Source organism: Anolis carolinensis, unplaced genomic scaffold (assembly GCF_035594765.1).
Source record: "Anolis carolinensis isolate JA03-04 unplaced genomic scaffold, rAnoCar3.1.pri scaffold_9, whole genome shotgun sequence".
NCBI lineage: Eukaryota > Metazoa > Chordata > Lepidosauria > Squamata > Dactyloidae > Anolis > Anolis carolinensis.
The window spans coordinates 5,254,713-5,273,397 of NW_026943820.1; the positions used below are offsets into that span (position 1 = coordinate 5,254,713).

An 18,685-nucleotide genomic window follows, 5' to 3' on the forward strand; every position below is an offset into this window, starting at 1 on the left:
CAATGAAGGCCTACCCTTATTCTGGACCTGGCCCACTGATCAGAGGTTGACAGCTGTCAATCAACCAGCAAACCCGCCCACCACTACCACTAAGAAAAAGAGTGGGGCTGGCAGGCGAGGAGACCTCGGCGTTTCATTGGTTGTGAGAGAAAACGCGCACTCCCGATTGGCCCCTGAGAACCACGGCCTCCCGCCTTCTTCCCATATAGCCAATAGGACAAATGCCCCTGTCTTCTGCCGGCGAGTGGGCGTGTCTTCGGTTACGGCGGCCTTGCGAGTCCAAGCGTCCACTGTTGGCGAGGCAAGCGAGGGCCGAATGGGGACGCAGGAGGCGGGCGGCGCGGAGCCCCCTCAGGGCGGCCCGTTCTTCACCATGGACGAGGTGGCGAAGCGGAGCACCGGGAAAGAGACCTGGCTGGTCATCCACGGCCGCGTCTACGACGTGACCCGCTTCCTGGACGAGGTGGGTCGGCTGCCTTATGCAAATGAGGCCCTTGCTCCCCTCAGGATGGGGGAAAGTCAGATCGAGGAGACCCGGATGTGGGCGGGGCTTGAGCTAATACATGCAGATGGCGGAACCAGCGTGGAGCAGAGGCCACGCCCCCTAGGAACCTGGAACTCCGCCTCTCACTTCTTTCAGGATTAGAAGTCTCATGCTCTTGGCAGTAAGTGGTGTCAAAGTGCGTTCATTCTACAATGTAGATGCAGCCCTAGATTGCTACTGGTATCTGAATTATTATCATTGGGTTGCTGTCAGTTTTCAGGGCTGTATGTTCCAGAAGCATTCTCTCCTGACATTTCGCCCACATCTATAGCAGGTATCCTCAGAGGTTGTGAGGTCTGTTGGAAACTAGGCACATGAGGTTTACATATATCTGTGGAAAATCCATGATGGGAGAAAGAACTTGTTTGTTGGTTAGCACTAAATTGCCTTGCAGCTTCAAAGCTTGGCTACTTCCTGACTGGGGGCATCCTTTGTTGGGAGGTGTTAGTTGGCCCTGATTGATTCATGTCTGGGATTCCCTTGTCTTCTGAGTGTTAGTATAATTACTAATACAGTAGAGTCTCACTTATCCAACAAAAACGGGCCAGCAGAACGTTGCATAAGCGAATATGTTGGATAATAAGGAGAGATTAAGAAAAAGCCTATTAAACATCAAAATAAGTTATGATTTTACAAATTAAGCACCAAAACATCATGTTATACAACAAATTTGACAGAAAAAGTAGTTCAATACACATTAATGCTATGTAGTAATTACTGTATTTACGAATTTATCACCAAAATATCATGATATATTGAAAACATTGACTACAAAAATGTGTTGGATAATCCAGAACGTTGGATAAGTGAGACTCTACTGTACTAATTTTTCCAAGTATTAAAAAGCTCTAAGTTTAGAGCTTTTTAATACTGGAAGCCAGATTTTGTTCGTTTTCGTGATTTCCTCCTTTCTGTTGAAATTGTCCATATGCTTGTGGACACTATTATTTATTTATTATTTATTTACTAAATTTAGATCCCGCTCTTCTCACCCCGAAGGGGACTCAGAGCGGCTTACAAATCAAATGAACATACAATATATTATTAGCATAGCACAATATAAGCATTCAATTACTATATTCTACTATATCATTATACACTACAGACTAACTCAAGAGAATACAGCCACAGCAGAGCACTTGATGAACCAACGTGGACACAGCATATTATTTAAGAACACTTAAATGCTGGACCACTCTAACAACCACCACGTCAAGACTATATAGAGAAGCCATTGAAATCCACAAGCATGTGGACAATTTCAACACTGGGTATGCATACTCAGCAGCAGAGTAGCAAAACACAAGCAAAATAATAGTTATATAATAATAAAACTTTATTTATACCTCACCCCATCTCCCAAAAAGGGAGCCAGAGCGGCTTATAATCATGAAAGAAAACATATTAGATAATATAAACAAAATACATAACATATCAAATTAAGATAAAACAAAAAAAATTAATGCAAAATACCAACCATCAAGAAACAATGATTATGTAAAAGCACTTTGAACAACATTAAAAAATCCCAAACATTACTATAGTAAAATAAGCCACAAAATAACATTATTAGTAATATTATATTTATTTATTTATACCATGCTTTATCTCTCCAGAGGGGACTCAAATTGGCTTGACATAAAAAGCATTAAAATATACAAATATTACAGAATTAAACACAAACAGCTCAAAAAATTTTCAGTTAAAATCCATCAAAATATATTTTCAGTTAAAAACCACAGTACTCCCTCACTAGATCTTAAACACCTTCCTGTTTATATGTTTTGTGTATACAAAACTCTTTCAGTCTTGATGGCCAACTACTTAAATGATGTGTTTTCCCCTTTCCCAATATGTTTAATAGGACGGGCTATCACTGAGGCCCCATTTACACGGCTATATCCAGATTACTTGCTTTGAACTGGATTATATGGCAATATAGATCCAGTCTGGATTTTCTTTTTTGACCAAAGACAGGGCAGTTAAAGTGTCAAAGTGTATCAGTTCCACAATGTAGATGCACCCAAGCAGCTCAACGGGTTAGAAGCCATTTGGTCAGAGTTTTGCAAGTCAATCAGTTGCTGGCCTGTTTGTGTGTCGATGGGTGACTACTTAAAACCAGTTTTGTTTATAGTGTGATGCAATGGAAGTGAAGACATTGGACTCTCGGGCGGCAGAGGCGCCTTGGAATGAAGGAGACCTGGCCGCTCCGGAAAGATTCGCAATAGTTTCCTAAGTCGCCTTTCCTTTATTGTAGCCCTTGAAAGGCAATCTATTGGGAGCGCCCTTTGTCCTGGTGGAGAGCAGGGCAACATGCGCCAGATATACAGCTCAACTATACATCAAAATAAAACAGTATAATAAAACAATACTGCCGTAATGCGACAGAGAAATCAAGAGGGATTCAGCAACTGGGCCAAACTTTAAACATCTGAGAAAACAATAATACTTTGGTCTAGAGCCAAAAAGATTGTAATATTGGTAACCCTTGTACTTCTATGGTATGAAGACACATGATGTCAGTCTTTTAGTGAGGATGATGATGAATAGGCTCCATAAAGTAGGTTTATGATGTTGTAACCAACTCTGATTAGAAAGGAGTATCTAAAATACCGGTATTCTGGGGCTGTGTCTACATTGTAGAATTGATACACTTTGGCACCACTATACCTACCTTGCTCAATGCTATGGGATCATGGGAGTTGTGGTTTTGCAAGACATTTAGCTGTCATTGTCCTAGAGTGTGGGGCCTCACCAAACTACATATCCCAAGCTTCCATAGCATTGAGGCATGGCAGTCACAAGTAGAGTCAAAATGCCTTGTGTATTTGGTGTGTATTGCCCTGAATCTCTTTTAAGAGAGAAAAAGAAGGATATAATTAATAATAATAAAATAATAATAATAATAATAACAATAATCTAGTAATAATAATTTCAACAGTGTAGATGCCCCTTAGGCTGCAAAGTAAGAAAGTACAGTAGAGTCTCACGTATCCAAGACTCGCTTATCCAAGGTTCTTGATTATCCAAGGCATTTTTGTAGTCATTGTTTTCAATATATCATGATATTTTGGTGCTAAATTCATAAAAACAGTAATTACAACATAATATTACTGTGTATTGAACTACTTTTTCTGTCAAATTTGTTGTATAACATGATGTTTTGGTGCTTAATACATGACCTGCCTCTCCTTCCATCTCAAGGGCTAGAGCTGAACTGCATACATAGCCTTTGGGAACTCTTCCAACCACTGTATATATATACAGTAGAGTCTCACTTATCCAACACTCGCTTATCCAACGTTCTGGATTATCCAACGCATTTTTGTACTCAATGTTTTCAAAACCGTGATATTACGGTGCTAAATTTGTAAATACAGTAATTACTACGGAGCATTACTCTATATTGAACTACTTTTTCTGCCAAATTTGTTGTATAACATGTTTTGGTGCTTCATTTGTAAAATCATAACCTAATTTGATGTTTAATAGGCTGTTCCTTAATCCCTCCTTATTAACCAAGATATTCACTTATCCAAGGTTCTGCCGGCCCATTTAGCTTGGATAAGTGAGACTCTACTGTGGTTGTTTTGAGTCTCCTCCTGAGATGATAATAATATTTCTGCAGTCTTTATAATCTTTAAACCCACATTCATGACTTACATGAGCCCAGCAAAGAGCAATTTGAAATTTTCCTGTTCCAGCTTTGCTTGGCTTGTGGCCTTCTACTCTTTGCTTGAAAATTGGGGGAAATATAGCTAAGTATAATACATAACCATGAGTGATATCAGTACAAGCAATATAAACATTTTGTCTCAAGTTCAGTTCTTGTAATTTAATCTGCTGCATCCCATCCCAATATCATAGAATCGTAGAGTTGGAAGAGATCCCATGGGCCATCTAGTCTAACCCCCTGCCTTGCAGAAAAAGAACAAAGCACCCCCAACAGATGGTCATCCGGCCTGTGTTTAAAAGTCACCAGGGAAGCAGCCTCCACCACACTCTGAGACAGAGAGCTCAATTGTTCCCATTTTGATCTAATCTTTCTTTCAACATAATACCTATCGACCCAAAAAAGGGTGGTCCCTTTTCTTTGCAGATGAGAATAAACTAAGGAATGAAGGCAAAAGGACACTATGCTCATGAAAGTCACTTGAGCAACAGGCCTGATGTGTGTTCTCCTCTCCCAGAAAGGCTGGCGGGATAGGTCTGTTCTTCACTTTGAAGTCTAAGCACAAAGAGAAAGGACAAAGTCAGTTGCTGGAGGCTTAACTGAAGTTGTTGCATTGCCTTGCCCTTTGCTGTCTTTCTGGGGAGAAATGTGAGGCCTGCCAGAGGGGTAAGCTGGTTGACGTCAATCGGGAGTGGCCCCCTTCACCTGCCCACAGAGCCTACCTTACTTCAGGGCCCCTTGAGGCTTGTCTGGGCCTGTTTTCCCAGCTTTGCCCCTTCCGACCCCATGAAAGACAGTGGAATTGACAACCTGGGGACATTGAGCCCAACGTCATTCATTGCCGTCAACAGTCTCCTTTCCTAGGAGGCTCCTTTGCCCTGATATTGTCTTTGCCAGGGTCATACAACCAACAACAACATGGGCAGTCGGTCTGTGTCCAGACACACTTTTATAATCTTGAAAAAGGAGTGTGACTTTCGAATCTTCTACAGAGCCCCCATATCCATGATTTCACTTCCTCCTTCCGAGTGGGATGGTTTCTTTGGGACTTTGCTAGGTCTACTGCTCAATTGCTTCCACGGAAGCTGCCATGGAGTTGCACTGGAGGACTTTGCAAATTCTAAAAAGGTGCATCTGTATTGTAGAATTAATGCAGTTGACTCCAATTCATTCTTTCCCCGGAAGTTGACATGGAGTTGCACTGGAGAACCTTGCAAATCCTTAGAGAGTGCATCTACGCTGTAGAATGAATGACGCCACTTTTACCTGCCACAGCTCAATGTTATGGCATCCTAGGAGTTGCCGTCGTATACCCATGGGTTGTATCTACACCGTTGAATTAATGCAGCTAGACACGGCTTTAATGGCAATGTCTCAATGTTATAGGATCTTGGGATTTATAGTTTGGTGAAACACCAGCTGTCTTTGGCAGATAAGGCTCAAGACTTTGCAAACTGCAACTCCCAGGATCCCATGGCAGTCAAAGTGGTGTCAAACTGCATACATTCTACTATGTTGATGCACCCTAAGAATCTCTTCCAGTGCTATTCTGCAATATGCTGAGACCAGAAGTCTGGTTACTTAATGGCATTTGACATATTTGTGATTTTAGGAAGCTGTGATCCATCGGAATATATCCCCTGTGGATATGGGAGTCTTACTGCGTATAAATAACTCTATGTAAATGAAGTGCTGTTGGCCTCCAGTTTCACCACCCTTTTGAAAGCTGGGTTTCAAACAATGGCAGCAGCACTGATGTTGAAGGTCGCACCAGGAAGGCTTGGCATTTATTGGGTTATATATGTAAAGACTCCCTGTGTTTGGTCACTTAAGGTGGGGTCCTACTCTTGCTTTCTTATGTTCTCTGTTGATTCCTTTCAGCATCCCGGTGGAGAGGAGGTTCTCCTTGAACAAGCCGGTCAGGACGCAACAGAGAGCTTCGACGATGTGGGCCACTCTGAAGACGCCCACGAAATGCTCAAGCAATACCTCATAGGAGAAGTTCACCCGGTGAGACTCTCTGCCTCCTGTTGTTGTTGTTATTGTTATTATTATTTGAAACACAACAAGATGAGTCCACAGCAGACACTCTGCTGGCTGTTTTATTGGATCACACGTTGGACACTTCCCAAGTGTCTAGGACTGTGTGATGTATCAGCGAATAATGCGTGCAGATCCCAGTAAGGTGGCCTTCTGCAGCTGGCAGGTGGGGATTTTGTCAGCGCCAATTGTGTTTAAGTGTAGGCCAAGGTCTTTAGGCACTGCACCCAATGTGCCAATCACTACTGGGACCACCTTGACTGGCTTGTGCTAGAGTCTTTGTAATTCGATCTTTAAATTGTTGTTGTTGTTATTCTTATTCTGCTTTCCTCTCTTAAATGATGCTCAAAGAGGTTATTAGAATCCTAAAAGAGACTACAAAGGACATCCACTCCAACCCCCTTCTGCCAGAAAGGACACCACCCAAGCCCTCCTGACAGATGGCCATCCAGCCTCTGCTTGTTGTAGAAGGCAGGGAAGGGCCTTCTCTTCATTTGTAGGAAACTACTTTCCTTCCAGAGACTTAACTATCTTTGCCTCTTCTTTTGCATTCTCTCCGCAGGATGACCTGAAGCCAGGCGGCTCCAAGGTAAGCCTCTTTTCATTCCCCTTGTAAGATGGAAGCGTCTGGGAAAAGGACATGAAGGCAGCCATTATCTTGCTGTTACTTAGGAGCAGGGAAGGGTCTTGTGGGCCGCAAACGCAATTTGGAGAGCTGTATCCCAAAGGTGTTTAAAATTTTGCTCTCAAATCATTCCTTATGTGTTCGACAATTTCCTGGCTATTTTCCCCTGTGGGATCATAAGACTAAAAAAAGTATTGGAGTGCAAAATGTAGACTCTCAGATGTTATGGAGTCCAAAACACCTGGAGGGTCTGAACGTTGGTTCCAAAATCAAGATACACGGAATCTTAAAAAATGTAAACAGTTACATGAGTTACCAAAGGCGTCAAAGATTTAAATCGTTTAAAACCACAAACGCCGAGGCTGGATTAGGGCAGCTGGAGTGAATCCAAAGGCAGGGGAAACTCTTTTGTGCCTCTGGGGTGAGCCTTTGAGCAGGAATGGCATCCTTCAAAGCTCTAGGAGGCTGGGGAAACCAGTGCAGCCCAGTGATCCCAGCGCCAGGTGAACCGTGGGTAATCATAATGCCTTGGCGGGAGCACTTTCCCACGTTTTTTGGGGAAGGCGCCTTTGTCTGTCCGAATCAACAGACTGGTGTGTTGCGCTGCCCAGATGCCCTGCGGATCGGATCAGCCGCTGACAAATGTTGGAGAAGGATTAAAACATTTCTCCCTTCGGGGCTTGAGGTATTGTCTTCTTCCCCAGTTTCATGTCAACAAAGGCTTGGAGCCAGGCCTTTTTGGACTCTGTCACTTGAGAGACACAATCATAGAAGAGTTGGGACCAGATCTCCAGATCCAATGACCCATTTTTATATAATCCTAGAGCTGGAAGGGACCCCAGAGGCCATCCAGTCCAGGCAGAAGTTGACAGCATTAAAACCCTCCCGACAGATGGACATCCAGCCTCTAATTAAAGACTTCAGGAGGAGGAGACTCCATTGGACTCTTAGGAAATTATATTCCAAAAGAGTTGAAATAGACCCTGCAAAGGCCACCTAGTCCTAGCTCCCTCTGCCATAAAGGAAGATATATTCCGATCTCTCCCAACAGATAGCCATCCAGCCTCTACATAGACTTCCAGAGGAGACCCCACTAGACTTTTAGGAGGTCTACATTCTTCTAGAGTTGAAAGGAACCCCCCAAAGGCTATCCAATCCCTTTCTGCTGGACAGGAAGGCATCAAAACCCGACAAATCTCCATCCAGTCATTACTAAAAGGCCTCCAGAGATGGAAGCTCTGCTGGACTCCTAGGAAGTCTATATTCCACTAGAATTGGAAGTGGCATCTAGCCTGATCCACTTCTGCTAGGTAAAAAAACACCATCAAAGCCCTCCTAAGAGATGGCCATCCAGCTTCCATTCAAGTGGCCCTTCCCTTTCCCCACCTGTCATCCATGGAGGCCCTGGTCAATCCCCTGCGGTCTCCCTCTGGAGTCCGTCCTAAAGGGCCTTGTGCAAAGGCAATACCAGCCTCTTAGGAATCTGTGTCCATACCTTACTGTGATTTATGGCCCTCCAAACAGCCTTGGCCCCTTGTTGTTCTTGCAAACACACAGGCTACAGTTTCATGTGTAAAGCCGCCCAGATTGAGAGTTTCGCAGGGAGAGAGGAACTCATAAATAGATGTGTCTGCGAGGAGACGGGTGAAGCAGGGCTGGTTTTGCTCCTTGTTTCTTGAATGTAGGGACTGAGTGGACTTCCAGTGCCTTTTTATGCTTCCCCTTCCCCAGTTTGTTCTCTTTTAAAGACACTAAAATGTGTCAGAGGAAGGTTCTTTTGCAAGAGAAGAAGCCCCAATCCCTTTTTACTCCACATATTTTGCTTTTGTGTTCTCCTTTCTGAAACAATGACTATATCTCTACCTGAGAAGAGGTTTCAGTAAGTCAAGCGATGGCTTCCTCCATTGTTGTTAAAGCCATTCGCTCCAGAAAAGACTTAAGATCACAGACTGATAAAACTAGAAGAGACCTTCAGGGGCCATCTAATCCAAAACCCTTCTGCCATAAAGAAAACACCATTGAAGCCCTCCCAACAGATGACCATCCAGCCTCCCTGGCAGCATATTCCATTTAGACACAGAGAGAAAAGCTGGCAACTATACAGATAGGAAAGCATGTTAGTTTTAATTGGAAAGGAAGATGGGAAATCTATTTGCTCACCATTTTTTTGTGGTGGGTGCATCTACATTGTAGAATTGATGCAGTTTGGCACCACCTTAACCTTCATTATCTCAGTGCTATGGAGTCTGGGGAGGCCCCAGCATCTCTTGGGCAGAGAAGGCGAAAGGCTCTTCTAAAGTGACAACTCCCAGGATCCCATAGCATTGAACCAGGGCAGTTAAAGAGGTGTTGAACTGTGATAATTCCATAATGTACACACACCTCTGCTTTACATTCTACAGTATAGATGCACCTATATTTGATTGCTGGTTTCCTAATGGGAAGGTTTGTACTAGAATGGTCTCCTGTAGTCAGCAACGAAGTGGACCCTCCTCATGCAGACTAAAGTTTCCAGTGTCCCGGGTTTGCGTTTCTCCTTGGCCCTCGTCCCGCTCTTAAGACTGCCTTTGTGTCTTTTTTGTGTCTCCTCTCCTCTGCCAGGCCTAACCCAGGGTTGCCTTTTGCATGCGGGCCTCCTCTTCCTCTTCTTCCTCGCTTGTTCAGTGTTGGCTTTCTCTGCGTGCAAAACAGCTTCTGTGAGTCTCAAGCACTAACTCTCACCTTCTCCAAGCGAAATGGTCTCTGTGGGGCCTATTCCTCCTTATTTTCCCCTTGTTTTGCACTGTTGTGTAGGACTACAGTTCCCAGACCTCCCCTAAATTCTGAAATTGTTTGTCTTCCAACCTGCTTGCTTCTTCTCTCTCCAGCATTCATGACTGCACACAAAAATCAAGAATCCGAGGGGCCTGGTTGATCCTGGCCTTGGTGTTTAGTGATATGAGTTCACATTTGAGGATCTCATCTAGGTTCAAAGTCCTGGTGTTGTTCTACTTTCTGGATGAAAGCTTAGTGAGATCAGAGCCTTCTTGTTTGCTGTCTGCAAATAACTGTTTGAAGACTGAAATGCGACAGTGAGATTTAAAGGACTCAAGTTGGACACTGTTGTTATATTTGTTCATTGAGCAACTCATGGAGTCCACAGAGATGGAGGACACTGTGGCCTCTAAGAACAAAGAAGCCTGTCTTGCATTATCTCCATGAGAAGACTCAGTCTCTATTTCTTTTCATTTTGAGACATTGGAAGTGCTCTTTGGAGCTCCTAAATGAACTTCTAGAAAGAGACCCATACTTGAAGTTGTTCTATGACAGGCATGTCCAAACTTGTGCCCTCCGGGTGTTTTGGACTTCAACTCCCACAATTCAACAGCCGGTAGGCTGTTAGGAATTGTGGGAGTTGAAGTCCAAAACACCCAGAGGGCCCAAGTTGGCACATGCCATTACTTCTGGACACTTGGGTTGAAGTACTTCCTCAATATAGACATCTTCTGAAGGCATGATGTGACCCATGGACAATAGCAGAAGTTGTCCCTCTTGGCCTCTGTGGTTGGCGTCTGGGTCAGACCTTTGATGCCTGGAGATGTTCCTGCTTTGGGTCGGCATCTGATCAGGAGGTGTTGCGCCAAAGAGGAAAGGGTTGCACCTGGAAGCATCGTGGGGTCTCTTCAATGTCTTAAAAGCGACACCAGACCCCAAGGCTTTGGCCCAGAGAACCTCAGACAGGGAAGTGGTGAATCTCTGCGAAAATGGAGGAAAGGGAAGAAGGAGAAAGAGAGAGCAAAAGGGAAGCTGTGGGGCTTTGGGACAACCGAGTTTGGAGAAAGCTAGAATGAACTTGTTCTCTGCTTTGTGGGTTCAGTGGATTCAAATGAAAGAAAAAAGTTCAATTTCAGCATTAGGAAGACCCTGAATCCCTTTTGGGATATGGTGGCGGGATATAAATTAAGTTATTATTACAGTAGAGTCTCACTTATCCAAGATAAACGGGCCGGCAGAACCTTGAATAAGCGAAAATCTTTGTTAATAAGGAGGGAAGCCTATTCAACATAAAATTACATTATGATTTTACAAATTAAGCACAAAACATAATGTTTTACAAGAAACAGACAGAAAAAGCAGTTCAGTACAGAGTAATGTTATGTAGTACAGTGGAGTTTCACTTATCCAACATAAACGGGCCGGCAGAACGTTGGATAAACGAATATGTTGGATAATGAGAGATTAAGGAGAAGCCTATTAAACATCAAATTAGGTTATGATTTTACAAATTAAGCACCAAAACATCATGTTATACAACAAATTTGACAGAAAAAGTAGTTCAATACACAGAGTTATGTTGTAATTACTGTATTTACGAATTTAGCACCAAAATATCACAATGTATTGAAAACATTGACTACAAAAATGCATTAGATAATCCAGAACGTTGGATTGAGGTTTTATTGGTATAATTGTTTTATTGTTGTATCATTGATATTTGATTGTTTTATCGGGCTAGGCCCCATGTAAGCCACCCCGAGTCCCTTCGGGGAGATGGGGCGGGGAATAAAAATAAAGTTGTTATTATTATTATTATTAGCGAATATTGGATAACTGAGACTCTACTGTAATTACTGTATTTACGAATTAGCACCAAAACATTGCAACATTAACTACAAAAACAATGACTACTAAAATGCAGACTGCCTTGGATAATACAGAACCTGGATAAGTGAAGCTTGGATAAGTGAGACTCTACTGTATTATTATTAAGCTGGAATGAACTTGTCCTTTGCTTTTGCTCCAGAGGACAGGATCCAAACCAGTGGTTCAAATGACTATAAAGAAAATTCTAGTTTCACTTTAGGAAGAACTTTATTTTATTTATTTAATCTCTCTGTATGTCCTTTTAGACATAGGTGGCCCTGAGTAAAGAGGCATATACTTTAGGTATATATTCCTTTGACACCAGGGCTCTGGACTAGATGTCCCATGATGTTTTCATCATCTCTGGTCCTATGACCTTCCCCTCCAGCGTCGCAAAGTATGTCACTTTCTCTGCAGAAGCGCTTTGATCACATCGCCCAGCGGTAAACACAGGGCTCTTACTAATACTCCCGGCTTTCTCTGTCCTCTCTTCTGATGTCCCTGGTTTATGGTGAATAGCGACCCAAATATGCAACTTTGTCTTTATTGCCTTGGGTTGGGTTGATCCGTCGGCGCAGCAGAAGTTTCTGTTTGCTCAAAGCCCTGCTTGGTTGCAAAGGTGGCTCAAGGAAGCCGCTCGAAAGGGCCTTCAAAGCCATATCATGCCCCAGTAATTCAGAGATGGGGGCTTCGGTACCACCTTCCCTTTGGGATCTCTCTTACCACATTGTTCCATTTCTTTCTGGGACACAAAGGCCTTTTTGTTTGCCCCACTAAAGCAAAAAAAATTGCTTGACCCATATATACATATGTGGATGGATTCATTCTGTTTCACTGGCCTGTTCTGGTGCAGTTCTGCCAGTGTAGTGCACTATCAGAATGCTGGCCAATATTCAAAAGAGGTGGCTCCCAAGATTCTGGTATCTTAAAGGCTAAGGCAACTTTTCTCTTTCTCCAGTTTCCCTTGGACAGAACAGGGAGGATCATTGTGGCCTGCTCTGTTTGGAGTCAAAAGGAAGTGCCACGTACCCCAAAACCCCCAAGATTTAATATCAAAACCAACTACAGAGGAACTAGAGAAGTTCCTCAAGTGTAAAGATAGATCGTTAATGCCAAATTCAGGTGCTTCCATGGCTGTGAAAGCTGGACAGGGAAGAAAGCAGAGAGGAAGAGAGTCACGTTCTGTGGCCATAATGGACAGCCAAATAAACTGACCAAGACTGTCATAATTTGGACATACCAAGAGATAACATGACCCATTGGAAAAGACCATACTGCTTGGTCAGGTGATGGGATAATAATAATAATAATATCTTTCTCTAAGGTTCAAGATAGGAAAAGATGGTAAAATGCTTGTGGGTGGTTTGACCTTGTTGGAAGCCACAGTTGAGGATAAAGGGAGATCTTGGGGGGTCTCTCAGGGAACCCTAAATTGAGAAAAGAAAAGGCTTTTGGAGAAAATGCCATTCTGTTTCTATTGTCTGAATTGTACTGTTTTTGAAAACAGATATGTCTTTTAATACTTGAAAGAGTTTTTACATGTTGTTAGTAGTTTTGTGCCTTAAGCTGCCTTATGTCCCTGTTTTGGGGGAAAGGCAAGGCCTAAATAAAGTTAACCATCATTGTAATCACCACCGGACATGACATCCCTGTTTCCCCTTTTCTTCCTAGGATCCAAACAAATCTCCTTCCAATGAGTCAAGGTAAAGTATTCTCTTAGTATAATAATAATAATGATGATGATGATGATGATGATGTCCCAAACCTCCCCTCAAAGTAGTATGGTATTCTCTTGATATAATGATGATAATGTTCCAAACAAATCTTCCTTGAACAAGTCAAGGTAAAGTAGTCTTTTGGTATAATAATAATAATAGTAATAATAATGATGATGATATCATCATCATCATCATCATCATTAGCCAAACAAATCCCCCTAAAATGATCCAAGGTAAAGTATTCTCTTGATGGGTTTCTGTGAGTTTTCCAGGCTGTATGGCCAAGTTCCAGATGCATTCTCTCCTGACATTTCACCTCCATCTATGGAAGGCATCCTCAGAGGTTGTGAGGTCTGTTGGAAACTAGGCATGTGGGGTTTATGTATCTGTGGAAAGTCTAGGGTGGGAGAAAGAACTCTTGTCTGTTTGAGGCAAGTGTGAATGTTGCAAGTAGCCACCTTGGTTAGCATTGAAAAGCCTTGCAGCTTCAAGGTCTGGCTGCTTCCAGCCTGGGGGCATCCTTTGTTGGGAGGTTCATGTCTGGAATTTCCCTGTCTTCTGAGTGTTGTTCTTTATTTACTGACCCGATTTTAGAGTTTTTTTAATACTGGTAACCAGATTTTGTTCTTTTTCATGGCTTCCTCCTTTCTGTTGAAATTGTTGTGGATTTCAGTGGCTTCTCTCTGTAGTCTGACATGGTGGTTGTGAGAGTGGTTCAGCATTTCTGTGTTCTCAAATAATATACTTTGTCCAGGTTGGTTTATCAAGTGCTCTGCTTTGGCTGACTTCTCTGGTTGAGCTAGTCTGCAGTGCCTTTCATGTTCCTTGATTTGTATTTGGATGCTGCATTTGATGATCCCTATGTAGACTTGTCCACATATTCTCTTGATATAATGAAAACAATAACAACTGTCACAGTAAACCAAGTAATGCTTCCTTTTTAAGAATTAGAAAATTGTCCCACTTCCTCGATTTCTCTCCTATTATCTGTGCTGACTTTCCCTGGAGTCCTTTCACTTTGTATTTGGTGCATGCATATTCGTACATATATACATACATGCATGGTTTAACCTCTTTTTTTCCTCTCTCTTTTTTTGCAGCTTCTGGACGGTGTGGCTGATTCCCATCGTAGGGGCCGTGGTCCTGGGCTTGATGTACCGCTTCTATGTCATGGATGCAAAGTCCTCTTGATCCGTTGCGGGGAGCAGAACGTAGGCTCTTGAAGTTTTGGCCGCCTCCGTCGTCCATCCATCACCCATTCTCCTCACCAAGGGGAACCCCGAGGGACCCACCATGACTTTGTTGTTGAGAACACACAAAAAAGCATCCGCCTCCATTCCATGATTTGTAGTCGTTGACTGTGAGTCACTTCTCAGCCAGTATCCTTCCACTTTGTGCACAGTTCTAACCCATCCAAGTATGGAAGGGTTAGGGGCACAGAGCTCCATGGAAGTGTGGTAACTACACATGAGAAAAAGCCTATTATTTTTTAACCTGAAAAAACAATCCTCTAGGAATTTCTAGGTTGTCCAGTATGAGGAGGTTATACTGGAGGGACTAGAATATTCCTAGGAAGGTTAAAAAGACATGTCACATAATCGAGAAGAAGCTCTGTTTTTCATCTTTCCAACTGCCTTTTCTCTGTTTCTGTGGTTTTAAAAAACGGTTAAACAGATCTGTATTTTTTCAGCAGTACTTTGGTTGATGTACTACTGGTTGACTGTATGCCTTTTTAATCGGCCAGCTGTGTAATAAATAACACTCTCAATGACTCTGGTGTTTTCTTGACCTCCAAAATACAAACCGTATGCCTCTGATACACAGCCTTTAGAGCAGGCATAGGCAAACTTTGGCCCTCCAGGTGTTTTGGACTTCAACTCTCACAATTCCTAACAGCCGGTAGGCTGTTAGGAATTGTGAGAGTTGAAGTCCAAAACACCTGGAGGGCCAAAGTTTGCCCAGGCCTGCTTTAGAGCGTCCATCTCTCTGGTATTTGTGCCTCCTTGCTTAAGTTTCCCCTTTGTAGCAACCTCTTATCTCCATTCTGAGCTAGAAGAAGGCTCTTTTGGCTGCAGACACATTGAAGTAGGCCTCAACCAAGGCAGAGGGAGAAGATCCCTCTTAAACCCAGCGGACCCTAATTGAGGGGGATGGGCTCCGGTTCCAGCCTCATGCAAAACATACCAGCAACATAAAGAAGGCAAAGTTTCTGAAACAGGTGAGCTGTTCCCCCCTTTTCCTCTTCCTGTTGGTTCCCAAATAAGCTATAGTTCCAAAAAGAGGAATTGTCCCATGCTCTGAACCATTTTGCCTACTGGTTCCTGGTTTGAATCTAGAGGTGCACTTACATTGTGGGATGAATTCAGTTTGACCCCGCTTGAACTGCCATGGATCAAGGCTGTGGGATTCTGGGAGATGTAGTTTTCCAAGGTCCATAGTCTCTTTTGGGTGCATCTACACTGTGGAATGAATGCAATTTGACACCACTCTAGCTGCCATAGCACAATGCTATGGAATCCTGGGAAGTAGTTTTCCAAAGTTCATAGTCTTTTCTGGCTGCATCTACACTGTGGAATGAATGCAATTTGACACCATTTTAGCTGCCATAGCTCGATGCTATGGGATCCTGGGAGAGTTAATTTCCCAAGGTTCAGAGCCTGCTCTGAGTGTAACTACACTGAGTTTTAAGGCCATTTAAGTGTATTTAAATATGTTTTTTTACCTGACTTATTTTTTAAAACTTTTGTATTGTGCTTTTAAAACTTGACTAAGTGTGGGATTGTTAGATGCCTTGAGTGCCCATGGGGAGAAAGGCAAAGTATAAATAATAATAATAATAATAATAATAATAATAATAATAATAATAATTTAATTAATCCAGCATATCTATCTTGTTTGCTGTGTCATAATAAAATAATAATAATAAAAACACCCTAGCATAAGCCAATCAAGGTGGTCCCAGTGGTGATCGGCACACGGTGCAGTGCTTAAAGACCTTGGCCTACCCTTAAACACAATAGGCACTGACAAAATCCCCACCTGCCAGCTGCAGAAGGCCACCTTGCTGGGATCTCCACGCATTGTTCGCTGATACATCACACAGTCCTAGACACTTGGGAAGTGTCCGACGTGTGATCCAATAAAACAGCCAGCAGAGTGTCTGCTGTGGACTCATCTTGTTGTGTTTCAAATAATAATAACAATAATAATAATATACTGTTGAATGAATGGAGTTTGACCCCACGTAAACTGCCACAGTTCAAATCTATTGGATCCTGGGATATGTAGTTTCCCAAGATCCATAGCCTTCCCTGCCAAGGAGTGCCAAACTACAACTCCCTTGATTCCGAAGCACTGAGCCTTTGCCATCAAAGTGGTGTCCCAACTGCATTTGTTTGAGAGTGTAGATGCATTGTTGCATGATTCAAGAGACAATCCTTGCTTCTCTCCAAGAGAAGCCAAGAAGTGCAGATTCTCCAAAGGAAGAACAGATGAAATAACATCCAAATCTTTGGCTGAAATCAATCCCCCGAAATGCAGCCAGCTGGGAAATGGGCTTTTTGGACAACTCCTTCAAGCCTGTTCTTGTGCCTTTGTTGGATTTAGCTGATAAGGAGGGAGCAAGGTATGCCCAAGGCGCTATCTGCAGATCCAGAGTCCAGATCCCGTTGCCATGGAAACTGATCCCGTCAGCTGAGCTGGCTCCTGGTTCCGGGAAAATCTCCTGCTTCCTTAAGGCCTTGCAACTTCCATCCGAAAGTGGGGAATATTAATCACTGTTATTGATATCCCATCGTCTTGCAAAGGGGGGGAAATCACAATGAAAAACCATGCCAAAATCAACCTTAAAGCAGACAGAAACAGTATCTATATGATAAGCAAACCCTCTGAAACAATGCATCATAAAACAATTCACGTTGAGCATCAGGAATCCTAGAAATCCAAAACATTCCAAACTCCCTTGAATCCAAAATACTCAAAAGCTGCGAGGAACAGGAGAAAGTGGAGGATTGGACTATAATTCTGCAATTGGGGAAGTTAGGAGTTGCAGCCCAAAACCTTGGACATTGCTTAGAGGACGCCCGGTTTTTGATATTTTACCATCCTTGTGGGAGGCTTCTCTCATGTCCCTGCATTGGGAGCTGGAGCTGACAGAGGGAGCTCATCCGCACTCCTCGGATTCGAACTGGCAACCTTCAAGTAAGCAGTCCTGCTGGCACTAATAATAATAATAAGAATAATAATAATAATAACAACTTTATTTTTATACCCCGCCCCATCTCCCCGAAGGGACTCGGGCGGCTTACATGGGGCCAAGCCCAGGTCACAACAATATAAAACATAATAATAAAACAATCAATCAACAATAAAACAAGTCATGGGTCAACATACAATAAATATACTATGATAAAATCCAAGGACATTGCCCACCGGATGCCCGGATATTTTTGATGTTTTATCATCTTTGTGGGAGGCTTCTCTCATGTCCCCGCATGGGGAACTGGAGCTGACAGAGGGAGCTCATCTGCGGTCTCCCTGGATTTGAACTGGCAACCTTCAGGTCAGCAAACCAACCTTCAAGTCAGCAGTCCTGATGACACAAGGGTTTAAAACCCATTGCGCCATTGGGGGCTCCTCAAGAGACTCTTTAAAGGGTCTTTTCCCCTTCTTTCACTATTATTTTATACTCAATAAAATGAATTTTAAAAAAAGTTCAGACTAAAATCCAAAGCGGATTCACTGCCCCAGTGGCATTGGGGCTTGGATGACCCCCTCCAGTTTCACTGCACAAAGGGTGAAAACTATGTGCTTCTTCAGCTGTCGAACTGCAGCTCCCAACGTTCCTTACTGCAAGCAATTGGGACCAAGTGGGGCTGCTGGGAGTTTCAACTCAACAACAACGGATGCAACCTGAAGTCCGTTTACTGCAAAACAAGCCCCGCCGTTGTTCAGCATTGCGGCATCAGGCCTGCCAGCCTGGGGGGCAAAATGGGGCCCCGGTTTGCTGCTTTGCAATGTAAACAGGATGGTGGTTTTGATGGATCTGGATCCACCAGTTTGGCTGCAGCCCTGAGGCTGGTGGTTGGCAAAGCTTCCCTCTTGGCTGTCCTTTCCTCTCCTTGCTCTCTTCCTCCTCCTCTTCCTCCTCCAATTGATCATAAAGTCATCAATCAAAACATGTCTTCTTCTTGTTATTGTTGTTGTTGTTGTTAACTGCCACGGGCTTTGACTTATGGTGACTGTTAGGAATTGTGGGAGTTGAAGTCCAAAACACCTGGAGGGCCCAAGTTTGCCCACACCTAGTCTATATAGATTCATAGAAACCTAGAGGTGGAAGGGACCCCCAAGGGCCATCCAACAAGCCCTCTTCTACCAGGAGGATACAATCAAAGCCTTCCTGACAGATAGCCATCCGGCTTCTTCAGACAAAGAGACTCCACTAGTGTTGTCGATTCATGGCC

General features: G+C 43.2%; 1 protein-coding gene and 1 long non-coding RNA gene across 3 annotated transcripts in view; one reads left to right on the forward strand and one right to left on the reverse strand.

Annotated features, from left to right (window-relative positions):
- Positions 1-14,994, forward strand: LOC100560941 (cytochrome b5 type B). Of its 2 annotated transcripts, XM_008122068.3 has the most exons (5): positions 1-463; positions 6,099-6,227; positions 6,820-6,846; positions 13,177-13,208; positions 14,324-14,994. In XM_008122068.3, exons 1-5 carry the CDS (start codon positions 317-319, stop codon positions 14,412-14,414), a joined length of 426 nt encoding a protein of 141 aa, XP_008120275.1. In that variant the 5' UTR covers positions 1-316; the 3' UTR covers positions 14,415-14,994. The 2 variants fall into 2 exon arrangements, with proteins under 2 accessions (XP_008120275.1, XP_062817699.1); XM_062961629.1 differs by lacking the exon at positions 13,177-13,208 and having other exon boundaries at positions 215-463.
- Positions 1,863-18,685, reverse strand: part of LOC134293587 (uncharacterized) — a 26,787-nt gene continuing 9,964 nt past the window's right edge. The window contains exon 3 of the long non-coding RNA XR_010000537.1: positions 1,863-4,772. This is a non-coding gene — a long non-coding RNA (uncharacterized LOC134293587). The remainder of the gene's footprint in view (positions 4,773-18,685) is intronic.

Bases quoted from the DNA above. Each gene is read 5' to 3' on its own strand.
- LOC100560941 (XM_008122068.3), top strand. From the start codon at position 317: ATGGGGACGCAGGAGGCGGGCGGCGCGGAGCCCCCTCAGGGCGGCCCG. The intron at 6,228-6,819 runs GTGAGACTCTCT...TTCTCTCCGCAG, and splicing joins TCATAGGAGAAGTTCACCCG to GATGACCTGAAGCCAGGCGG. The intron at 6,847-13,176 runs GTAAGCCTCTTT...TTTTCTTCCTAG, and splicing joins TGAAGCCAGGCGGCTCCAAG to GATCCAAACAAATCTCCTTC.